Below are 12,500 nucleotides of genomic sequence, written 5' to 3'. Positions count from 1 at the left end.
ACAGAGACCCATCTTTCAAATTTATTCATTAAACTCCCAAATGCTCCCCTTAACGAATGTAATTAGAATATGGTAATGAGAGAGGGCTGAACCAGGGAGTGTTATAATACGCTTAGCAGCACAGAGGGAGAGAAGAGGAGAGGGGGGGGGAGAGAGACAGGGAAGGAAATAGAGTAAGGGAGTAAGACGAAAGAGAAATAGAGAGGCTGACTGACAGGGTGCCAATTTATGTCTTGTTGTAAACAAGTATTTATGCCAATGAGAGGTGGCACACACTTTCTTTCACTCTCTCTCTCGCTCCCCGTCTCTCAGTTTCTCTCTCTGTCTCTCTTTCTCTCCTTCCTTATCATACTAAACCTCCTCAATAACAATAACATCAACAATAGCAGAGCAGAGATCACCCTCTGAGGGAAGAGTGACTCACAACGAGAAGAGGCATCAGGGGTTAACACAACCACTGGGGACTCCTTCAGTGAGACACCCTCACCCCCCACCGAGCCACTGCTGCCACCAAGTCGCTTTCTCTTCTTAAAAAAAAAAAAAGCCACTGCTAAATGCGCTTTCATCATTTGAAATTTCAAATATCCGTCTGTGTGTGCAAGTGTGTATGTGTCTGAGCACCCTTTCCTGGTTAACTTTGTGGGAGTTTTTGAGGACTCTGACAAGCTTTATCCAAGACGCCCTAACGCGGCGGGGTTCCTGGCATTGTGTTTGACACCACACACCTGTTGCCGTCTTTGATGTGCTCACCCCCCCTGCTGAGAGAGTGGGGGCCGTCTCCTCAAATGCAAATGCAAGGGAAGAGGAAGAGGACAGGTAAGGTGCGCAAGAGAGGGGAAGTCTTAGAAAAATATGATTGATGTTCCCCCAGTGGATTGAGGCTGTCTCTTCTTCGCTCTCAGGTCTCCGCTAAAAGAGTTTGTGCTACTTTCAATACCGTCAGTGTGTGTGTGCGTGTGTGTGTGTGTATGTGTGTGTCGCCACTTTCACCGTTTGGACCTCTGTAAATTTGGAAGGGAGGGTGATGAGAGGGAGATGAGAAAATCAGGGGGGAAAAAAGGCAGAAGAAGGTGAGCTGTGGGAATGGGAGAGGTGGGAGGAAAGTAAAGAGGTCAAACCAAAAAGGAGATGGAGTGAAGGAGAGTGCAGAGAGATTTTTTCATTACAAAGCCATCACTCACATGCGCAGCAGCCACTACATACTCTCAGACTCTTCAGAGACTAAGCCTCCGCGTTGTGTGTGTGTGTATACACTTGTTCATGCTTGTGCATCCTTCCATGTATATTTTTGACATGGGGGATATTTTTGGGTGCACGCATGTCTGAGTGTGAGCGTATGCGCCTGCGCGTGAATGCTGCGAGAGCTGGGGTGAGACAGAGATGAATGTGATGCACATGTCTCTTTCCCAACCAGGTGACAGAGGCGGGCCCCCACTGAAGGTCAGACCTTATCCCTCAATGATAGCCCAACATTAAATATGTATGTGTGTGTGTGTGTGTGTGTGTGTTTGTGTGTGTGTGTTTTTTTTTTGTTTTTGTTTTTTTTTGTGTGTGTGTGTGTGTGTGTGTGTGAGCACATAGTTTTGTTCCATGTTTAGGACCTTTATCCGCATGCACACCAACCTTTTTGAAACTACTGGTCTTTTTGGGAACAGCATTTTATGGGATCCTGGTCACCTTTAGAGTTTGGGTTAGACTTTGAGGATAACGTGTGTGTGTGTGTGTGTGTGTGTGTGTGTGTGTGTGTGTGTGTGTGTGTGTGTGTGTGTGTGTGTGTGTGTGTGCACCCAGTTTGGTTCATCTTTATGACCTTCACCATTGTACACACCAACCTTGTTGGCACCACTGTTCTTTTTTGGGAACAGGAGGCCAGCTTTTAATGGGATCGAGGTTAAGTTTAGGGTTTTGGTTAGACTTACAGGATAGCAGCATAAACTTGTGTGTCTGTGTGTGTATGTGTGCAGCTGTTTGTTTGTCTCGCAGTGTGTCACTGAGAGAACAGGAGGATAGGCAGACAAAGCCAGGACTAGTTTTGTTTTTATATATTTATTTTTGTATACAAGAGACTTTGTGTATTAACGGCCCATTTGTATGCATGTGTGTGCATAAGTCTTTTATGTCCATGGCCGTGCATGTGTTTGTTACTCAGTGTGTGATGAGGTGTTTATATGATAAACACAAGGCAAGCTTGAGAGGAATTCTGATCAGGGGCTTTGCAACAGTTGTTATGGAAACAGCATTAAGCAGTTGTATTAGCCAGTGGAGGTAATATAAAGGCTGTTGAAAGTAACACACTGTGGGGAGAGAGGCAGTTTGGGAATATAATACAAACTACACATTATTGCTCCGGTTTACAATAGACTTGATGAAATTTTATTGTGTGGCTAGAACAGAACAAAATTATCCTCGTCATAAGTCATTGTCTGTCTCTCTGTTCGAGCCACACATTTTAATTAGCCAGGTTAGAGAACACAGTGCAAACAAGACATTATTGGTCTGGTTTACAATAGACTTCACATCATTAATGTCAGCTTAAGGCAAAGCCTAACTTAGTCTGCATTCGGCTTTCTCTTTGCAACATAATCTTTGCTGCAGCTCGAGTCTGCTCAAAAAAGCCACCGTTGCTCCATGACATTGGTGATTTTTAGAGGTCAGCAACGAGCGTTAAACAAAGGGATGCTGAGAGATGAGCCGTGTCACATTTCAGATCACAAATCAAATAGTGTTACGTGTGGATTTAGCGTGAGACAGCCACTGTAATGTGTGTTTTATACGGTGAAACAGACCAATAAATGATGTATAACATAAATAACAGAAATGCTTTATGCTTGCTAAAAGAAAGCAAAATGAACTCTATGAATAGAATGCTTGTGAACATCAGGCACTTGTAATACTAATGCGGTTTGTTTCACCCCCTTCATATGGTATGTATACAAGACTCAAGGAGCAAGGCAGAGACAAAATTCTGTAGTTGAAAAGGACCTTCAGTTTGTTACCTCCTGTACTGCCAAAATAAACTGCTCAATGCCAGATGATTGCTTTGGTGAGAACCAGCAGCAGCCTTCATTTGAGGCACTTCAAATGGATGTGACAGTTCCAGTTTATAGACAGCTCTGTTTTCCCCCGATCTCTGTCGGGGTGATGCTCATCATTAGACTTCAGACATGCGCACACACGCTCTCACACATTCACACACACAATCCACCAACCACACACACCACACACACACACCACAACACACACATCAACCACCCACACACACACACTGCTAGCCTTGTAAGCACCTTACGGATTCCCTGGGGAAGGCTCCGATAAGTCTTTCTAGTGTAGGCGGACCCCCCCCCCCCCCCAACTTTCCCATCTCCCTTCCTGTGGATAATTGTGTGTTCGTCATCGTGTTGTGTGTTGTGTATGTGTGTGTGTGTGTGTGTGTGTGGTGTGTGTGTGTGTGTGTGTGCTTGTCTGTCTGCTGTTCTGTACATGCCAGTTTCTTGGAGGGAGATGGTCTCAGTGATGCATGAGTGGGAGGCTGATTTCCCTAACTGCATCACTCGCTCCAATCTAACTTCCCACTTATGCTCTCTGCTTTGTTAGATACTTCTTAAGTAACTCTGTCTCTTTCTCAGTTTCTCTCACACGCAGACAGACAGGAATAGGTGTGTGTTGGGAATAGTGCGCGTGTGTGTGCATTCAGGCAGGCCTGTCGTGATGTATTATTACGTAGACTCACAGAGACATGCAGAATGTCTGGGTTTCTAGAGTAGATCCCTTGAGGAAGATACTCGTCCCTGTCCGTGTGTCTGGCATAGCTATTATGCACGCACGCGTGCGTGTGCATGTACACACACACAGACACACACACACACACATGCACACACAGTATTCCTAAAGGGTCAGTGTGTCACCATCACTAGGCATGCTCAAAGCACTCCATCACTGCTTTCTACTGGGACAATAACAGTGACTTCCTGAGGTTCGACCTTCACCGTCTCACTTCTGTCACTCCTCACACGGGTGAGCGTGAGTGCTGTTGAGGGAGTGAGCAGCAGTGTGTGTGTGTGTGTGTGTGTGTGTGTGTGTGGGTGTGTTTTAGAGTGTGTCAGGCGGCCGTTTCAGCTGACTCTTCTGTTTCTAGCTTTTTTAATGGCTCTTATGGGGCAGGCCTTTAATTGCAAGTCTCTCCCTCCTTCTTAATCCTCCCATCCTTCTGCCTCCCCCAGCCCCTCGTCTCCTCTCTTCTTCTCCTCTCTCCTCCCGCCTCCCACTGGCTGACAGTCACTAGGGGGGCACAAGTGCCTGGCCGGAGCTGTGGAGGCCGTATAGGATATTGACTTGCTGCGGAGTGGTTTGGGAGGAGGAGAGGTGGCTGCCTGTCACAGCTAATGAATAGATGCATAAATGAATGAGGCACTCCTTTTGCGTTTGTGTGTGTGTGTGTGTGTGCGCGCGCGTGTGCATGCGTGTGTGTGTGTGTCTGTTGTTTGTGCCGAGCTTTGGCTGAAAATGTGCCTGTGTGCATCCAACCCAACCATGACTCGGAGCAGTTTTATGTGCCCGAGACAGACAGACAGACATTAATAGTGGCCAGCTTGAGAGTGATAATTATTAAGGGTGTGATAACAGCCCAGCCTACACATACACACGCACACATAAACACACATAAATGTAGGATGAGGCAGTAAGGGGTTGGAATGAGAGGAACGAATGGAGGGTACATAAAAAAATAAAAACAATCCAGTTAAGTGCAAGCACCCTTCAGCTGTTCCCCCCATCCCCATCCCTACCCCACCCCCCACCCCTCCCTTCATCTCGTCTGATCGGTATGGAGCTGGAGTACTCTCTTGCCAAACTGGGACAAATACCTAAACACACACACACACACACGGAGAAAGAGGCAGAGGAGGTCTGGAGAGGAGACTGTTGAGCTGAGGGGGCAGATGAAGGAGTGCTGGAGTGTTGATGTCTTCTTCACTATTGCTTTGTGCCACATTTCAAACACTGATTGCCTTAAGAGGACAATTTACATTTCATAGTCTTTCACAGCAAGTGGGTGAGATGGGAGTCGGGGAAAGAACAATGTTTCAAGGAGGAAGTCAGGGGTTACAGGGTTCACCGAGAGAAAGGAAAAGGCGATGCTGCGTGAGCGACTAAAAAGCAGGAGGTATAAACAAGAGTTTCTTTTGGCTGCATCTCTGTGTCTCTGTGTATGTGTGTGTGTGTGTGTGTGTGTACGGGCGTTTTGTTTTTCCTTACTCTTGGTAGAATGCACCTGTACGATTTGAACTTTCTTTTTCCTTATTGGATTCATTTGAGTGTGGAAGAAGAATAGAAGTTATGTGGAGAGGAGAGCTGAGGAGATGAAAAGAGAGCCAGAGGAATTAAGAATCGAGTTAGGAGCGAGCTTTATCTGCCGGGAAACTGTGAAACTGCCAAGTACAAGAAAACTTTTCCTATCAGCGCACTCTCTCAGCTAGTGTATAGGTCTGCACACACACACACACACACACACACACACACACACACACACACACACACACACACACACACACACACACACACACACACACACACCCTGTGCATGTGTGTGTGTTTATATAGCATGTGTGTGTGTTTAGGAGATAGCTTTTCCTCCCCAGTGGAGGGAAACATCAGTGTGTCAGTGAGTGTGATTGGTTGTTGGCCCTGAGGGTCTGTCCTCTATATCTGTCTTCTGACTGGCTGCACTGTGACCAATCAGACGCCCAGACCTCACTGTGGCAATCAAGATAGTGACACGCTCTCTGTGGGCATCAGCAGGTCATCTGGAAATACCTGTTATGTTTTATCTCTCTGTGACACACACACACACACTGATACACACACGCACACATACCAATATAACCTTTCTGCCTTGTCTCTGTCTCTCTAGGAAATTGCTGCATATCTCATCACTTTTGAGAAACACGATGAGTGGCTGACGACGTCGCCGAAAACCAGGTGAGGGGAGAGAGAGCAGACAATGATTTCCACACACGTACAAAAACACAGTATCGCTCAATCAGTCAGTGGCTCACGTTGGTTTAATCTCAATGACTGAGCGCCTCTTTTTGATTAAAACATTAGTGATGTACGTCGACTGTCTCCAAAGGGTCCTTCTAGCCGACCTGCTCTACATGTAGAGAATGCGCCAGAACATGCTTGGACTGTAAAGCACCTAGTCAGCTGGAAATGGAGTATTAATGAATGTAAATGTATTAGGATAAGTGATGTATAATTCAGATGAGTGAGGGTGAGGGGGGTTTGTGTATATAAGATGGGGTGTGAACGGGGATTCACATGCCAGAACTGAATATTCATCGATCCGAATGAGACATAAGCAGCTCTTTTCCTAGAATGGAGAGAGGTTATAGCTAGGAAAGTGGGTAGGAAAAAGAGGAAGAGAAAATAAAAGACTGAAGGAAAGGGCAGTGTGAATTATTGATAAATCACCTTATTGACATTTACTCTAGTTAATACAGATGTAAGTAGAGGACTGAAAGAGAATGAAAAATGACAGAGACGGGGAAGCAAGAAAGGAAAGAAGAAAGTAAAGTTAAGGAAGTGAAATGGTCACCCCGTGGCCCCATTTCTGATTACTGACACCGCTGAAAGCCCCAGGATATGCCTCTGCGCTCCTATTGTGCCAGCTAAAGGACTCTTCTCGGGAGCAGCCGGAGGCCAGCAGCACAGTTTATGTTGTGGATGGATTTCTCATTGATTGGTTGTGCTGCCGTATAGCCTCAGTCTCCCAGCAGCAGCAGCAGCAGTCATATTGGTGTTATTGAGCAGCAGTTAGATATAATCCCATTTACACATGACATGAGGCACGATTAGAACAGATTACACCTAATCCCATCAGATGGAAAGATCAGCTAACAGGGCCCGTGACATTTACGTGCAGCGCATACGTTTTTGTGCGTGCGTGCACGTGCACGCTTGTGCGTTTGCATTCATAAGTGTGCATGTGTTTGCACACTTGTGGGGGGTCGATATTAAGATAACAATCAATGACCTTCATTTCTTCCCCTTGACTGAAATACCTCATTTGTTCAGTGTAATGAACTCCTCCTTCTCTCCTCCCTTACCGGATTTACCCACTCTGTCTCTTTATTGTGCCGTTTTTGTTTTGTTTCTTTTTTTCCCACTTTCCTCGCAATCGCTGTTTTTGCTCTGCTACACCGTGGAACGGTGGAAAAGCTTTTTATATCCCACACATCACAGCCTAGTTACAATCAATAGCATTTATGTCTGCTTGAATCAGAGGGTTCGTGAGCAGTACGGGCACCATCCACGCGCCCCTGTCGCCACACACACACACATGCACACATACGTATGAACCCGTGCGCATGTGCCGCCCACACACACACACATGCACACACACATCTGAAATCATCCATCTTCTCCATAACATAATTAGAATCAGCAGCTCTAAGATGACTCACGCTGCTCGAGACAGAGACTAAACTCGGCTTTGATGGGAGGGTGGGGGTCTCCACTCCACTAAGAAACTGGCAGGCTCACCCCCCAAAACAGAACAGATTTAGGGTGTCAAAGAAAATCAGCTCAAAGTAAATTCAATTTCACTGCTCACAGTGTTCTGAGTAAATTGCAATCATCTAAATCCATATACATATATGAGAAGGGAAGGAAAGGAAAGGAAAGGAAAGGAAAGGAAAGGAAAGGAAAGGAAAGGAAAGGAAAGGAAAGGAAAGGAAAGGAAAGGAAAAGAGATTAGATGAAAGGAGAAGCACAGGTTAAGATAGCAGCAGAGGGAACAGATGAGATGAGCAGATCAGAAAAAGTGGAGGGGAGAATGGGGGAACCAAACAAGCCTTAAAAGAGAAAATGAAGAGATGGTGTGATAACAGGGATAAAGACTAGAGGTTGATGAAGACGAGGACAGTAAGAGGAAGTGTATGAACGTGTGTTTGTGTGCATGTGACTGCCAGAGAAAGAGCGAGAGAGCATTCGTGAGTATATGTTAGTTTATTGATTGTTAACGCGTCTGTTCTCTCTCTGTTGCGGTGAGATAAGGCAGAGAAAGCATTATTCAGCGTCCTACACACACACACACACACACACACACACACACACACACACCTGTCCTTAATGTTTGAAAGTGTAATGATTGATTGCTTGGTAGCAGGTTTGACATTGAGCCCAAAGAACGCACGGCGGTGGGTCCTGCCACCTTTGATATCGTTATAGCCTCGGTGTCTCACGTGTACGTGTACATGCATGGCTCCTGGTGTGCGCCTGTGTGTTTGTGTGTGAGCATCCTGATAGGTGTATATGGAATGGGAGCTTAGAGGCCAATGTTCCTGCCGTGCCAATAAATCACCCTACTAAAATATTAACATGTAGGAGCCGGAGTCTATGTATGAGTGGGGAGGGAGCACATGAGACCAGCTCACTTGACTGTGGGAGAGTAACGCTGATGTCACTGTGTACACCAAGAACATGTTTTTTTTTTCTTGTTTGAGTTGAGCAATCCAGAAGTTTTTGGGTACTACGGGAAGTTTTAGGAATGCAGCACAAAACTCATGTTCTGTTCAGTATCCCAGAGAGCTGCATTGCTGCTAGCTTCAAAGACATTTATTCTGAATGACCAACCTAATACCTGACTACGTCTTTATCCTGTATCCCGTCAGACCTCAGAATGGCTCTATGATCCTCTACAACCGTAAAAAGGTGAAGTACAGGAAGGATGGGTACTGTTGGAAGAAAAGGAAAGACGGCAAGACCACCCGAGAGGATCACATGAAGCTGAAAGTCCAGGGAGTAGAGGTGAGAGGCTGCAGTGGAAAAACAAGTCGATGATCTTGTTTGCCGCTGAGTGTGGTTTCACTGCCAATCTTGTCTCTAACTCACTCTCCTTCACTTGGAGGGGCTGCATACGTGTAGCACAAACGAACACACATGCCGAAGCTACAGGCCACTTTGTGACCTGGGAGCAAGTGGTGCCAATCTTTCTTTCTCTCCCTTCCTCCTCCTGTCCCTGTCTCAATCCCTCCCTCTGTCTCCCCTCTCTCTCCCTCTCTCTCTCTGTGAAGGATAAGAGTGTGTTTGGCCTGAGGCCAGGAATGATGTCAATGCCTCCTTCAGCAGAACAGAGAGGGGTATCGATCCAGTCTCAAGGCAGCGTCTGTGTGTGTGCGAGTGAGTGTGTGTTTGAGTCACATCAGCTAGCTCAAAAATTGATTATTCAGCAGGAATATACCAAGAGGTGAGAGGAGTGAGCATGCATGTGTCAGAAACAGAAAGAATGATTTGGAATGGGGAGCGAAGGAGAAGGCACATGGATCCTTGTGGAGGGCTCAGTAGTTTTGCATTAAAGGAGAGCTGGAGACACAGACGTAAAAGGAATAATTGAGATCAAGTATTCCCTTTTGCAACTCACAGCTCCATGCTCACGTCCCATTTCACATGCATTTCCCTGCAAATGTTCATGAATGCACATGCTCAAACACATACACAAGGCAGCCGCTTCTCTCCCTGGTACTTGGTCAGTAATTGTTTATGTCACTGTTTCCCGTGACCCCTCAAGCAAGTAAGTAAGTAAGCAGTGTGTTGAGCACGGGAATGAGGGAACAAGGAAAGCAGCGAGATGAGCAGAGGGAGAGGAGCAGGAGGATGGGGAGCGGCAGGAAGCATGAGAGGAAAAACATAACCCTGGATGGAGAGCCTCCTCATATCGAATGGAAATATATGGAAATGCACTCTGCCTTTGGCAAAACACACTTTAGATAGAGGGCTGGCTACTTCTGAGAAGAGGCAAAATGGCGAGAAAATACAAGTGTGTGTGTATATGAGAAAGAAAACAGGGCAAGTTTTAACTGTGGATTATATACTGCCAGATTGCTGAGTATTCGCATTTGTGTGCAATATTGTCTGCAAAAACAACCACTTTATGTGCTGCATGTGGGTGTGATCGTGTGGGTGTGTGATTCTTGATTGTACTGTGTGCGTTGACCTTGATAGAAGGCTTTTCTGCCATCCTTTCATCCTTCTTCTGTCAAAAAGAAAAGCTCACTTCATTAAGGCCGGGTATTGATTCCTCGATACATTTTGAGTATTGACTAAAAAGTTTCCACTGCGCAGATGATCAAAAACTGTCAAAAGCTCCAAACTGGAGTCTGACTTAATCCACGGTCAGACTCTATATCTTGTTCACGTATTCTCTAAGATAAGATGTTTATTGGTGCAAGTCATATTTTTGTGACTGCTCTGTTGCAAAACAATTTCATATTCTTTAACTTCAGGTATTACAAAATCATATTGCAGTTTGTTTCGGGGGGTTTAAGAAATCTCAACTGTTTTACTGGCACCAGTTTGCACTATTTTGTACATGCACTATGTCAGCATCCCGCCCTGGAGGAAGTCCATACCAAACCCCGCTTTTCGTCATACTTTCCACGCTGAGGCTCCACTCACACTTTCTGCTTTGCTCTCCTCCTCGTCTTCTTTGTCCCCTTTACTGTTGCTGATCTGTCTTGCAACGTCTGTAAGCCGACAACATTGTAACTTTTTGTGAATTCCAAGTGGGTTATGCCTAGTCTTGCAGAGGCAGTAAATTTCACAATCTCTTGTGCTATAATTGTCAGCATCAGATTTATGGTATTTTAGAAAAGACATTAGGAAAAAACGCATACAGCATGTTTGCAATTTAGTTTTAGCACCGCAATCAATACAACCTAAGTGGGTATAACCTAAGTTCTCCTCTCTTGTTCTGTCCTTCAATGTCTTCTCCCCCTCTCTTCTCCTTTTTTGTTTTTGTCTTGCTTCCGCCATCCCCCTTCTTCTCTCGTTAACCAATGTAATCTCTTTTCCTCTCCTCGCCTCTCCTCTCCTCTCTCTAGTGTCTGTATGGCTGCTACGTCCACTCCTCCATCATCCCCACCTTCCATCGTAGATGCTATTGGCTGCTGCAGGTAAGCCCACTGCCCTTTCCCACCTTTCCTTATCGCACAGCATTTATACACATTTTTTTTTTAAAAACTTTTAAAAAAGATTTCATAGTGTTGTGATGACTTGTTATTACTTGTCATTTAAAGCACCATAGATTTGTCATTTTGGGGCTATTCCCCCTCCCATTATGGCCACTCCATGGCATTTATTTCAGCTGTGTTAGTTTTTATTTAACATTCTACCTAAAAAGGACTGCTAGAAATTATCTAGTATATCATTAGTTTTACACAGAGCTTCACCTGTTAAATTTTCAAAACAAAACACTAAGCTAAACCATAAAGCAGCAATAAAAGTCCTCCTCTTCTGAATTAATGAGGCAGACTCGGACTGCTGGAAATACTGTCACAAAACTGGGCTCCCAATAAAACTTAATGTTGTTTGGCCAAAAGGAGTTTCCTGCACACACAATTAGACCGCTGGACTACACCTAGAATAGGCTCGGCATCTATAGCGGGTCATATACAATGCCATGCCTTGCAGAGCGGCAAAAGCATTTCTTCTCCAGAAGTTGACTGTAACTTCCTCGAGCACAGTGTGATGCCTAACACTGAGACTCGATGCTCATGGCGAGCATGAAGGACTCAGCCACTAGTCTCCATGTGGTCCTCTCCAAGAAAACACCCCGAAGCTACAAACAACACACACACACAACCTGCTCTCACGAACTCGCGCGCACACACAGACTCACGTACAGATGTCTACTGTGTATGAAAGCGTGTTGCTTTTCAACAGAGACGTTGGACTCACTCTGCTGCTCATGTGAGAGACAGCACAGAGCAGCATTTGTGTGCACGCTCCCCACGCACACCCATACAGGTCTCACTCGCTCTTTTGGGACATATAGTCACCAGGACCTCATCATCTTCAGATGGCAGGCTACATGATTCATCATAACATGCCTGCATACATTTATATACTCATCCTCTGTCTCTCTGTCCATTTGAAAGAAAATAATGATTGAATACCAGGCTATGGAAATGTAAAATATGGAAATGTATACTTATTTATTCATTCATTTCCAGAATTTCTTGCATAATTTGTCACATTAAATTTACAAGAAAATTTCAGCCATCAGCATAAATTGAACATGCCCTTACCCAATACATTTTTTTGCAACACGCCCCACTAGTTAGACTCTCATGGTCTCTGGCTTTGAAGGGAAATTTGACTTTTTTTTATCTTTAATGTGCCATTTTCTGCTCTTTACACATATATCAAAACACATCAGTGGAAATGGTCATAAATCAGTCTACGAATGCTGTTGCATTGCACAGTGAGGTGCTGTAGCAGCCTACTGTGCTATCCTCTTTCGGAGAGAAAAGTGTTCCACCTCAGCAGGTCCTCCCCTCACCTGAGTCTGTCTACTGAATCTTTCATCAAGAGGAGCTTCTCTCTCTCTCTCTCTCTCTCTCTCTCTCTCTCTCTCTCTCTCTCTCTCTCCCACACACACACACACACACACACACACACACACACACACACTTGTTGAATCATTCATGGGGTAGAAATTCCAT

General features: G+C 45.2%; 1 protein-coding gene across 6 annotated transcripts in view; it reads left to right on the top strand.

The window, feature by feature from the left end:
• LOC102305346 (calmodulin-binding transcription activator 1) overlaps positions 1-12,500 on the top strand; it is a 56,904-nt gene that overhangs the window by 25,695 nt on the left and 18,709 nt on the right. For all 6 annotated transcript variants that reach the window (XM_042219373.1, XM_014332471.2, XM_014332470.2 and 3 more), the window contains exons 4-6: positions 5,909-5,976; positions 8,670-8,805; positions 10,878-10,949. In XM_042219373.1, coding sequence (XP_042075307.1) covers positions 5,909-5,976; positions 8,670-8,805; positions 10,878-10,949 — 276 coding nt within the window. The remainder of the gene's footprint in view (positions 1-5,908; positions 5,977-8,669; positions 8,806-10,877; positions 10,950-12,500) is intronic.

This window comes from Haplochromis burtoni, unplaced genomic scaffold (assembly GCF_018398535.1).
Source record: "Haplochromis burtoni strain Fernald_Lab_line unplaced genomic scaffold, NCSU_Asbu1 Contig_32, whole genome shotgun sequence".
Taxonomy (NCBI): Eukaryota; Metazoa; Chordata; class Actinopteri; order Cichliformes; family Cichlidae; genus Haplochromis; species Haplochromis burtoni.
The sequence above is the reverse complement of the archived record's forward strand: the minus strand, read 5'-3'. Positions and strand labels throughout refer to the sequence as shown.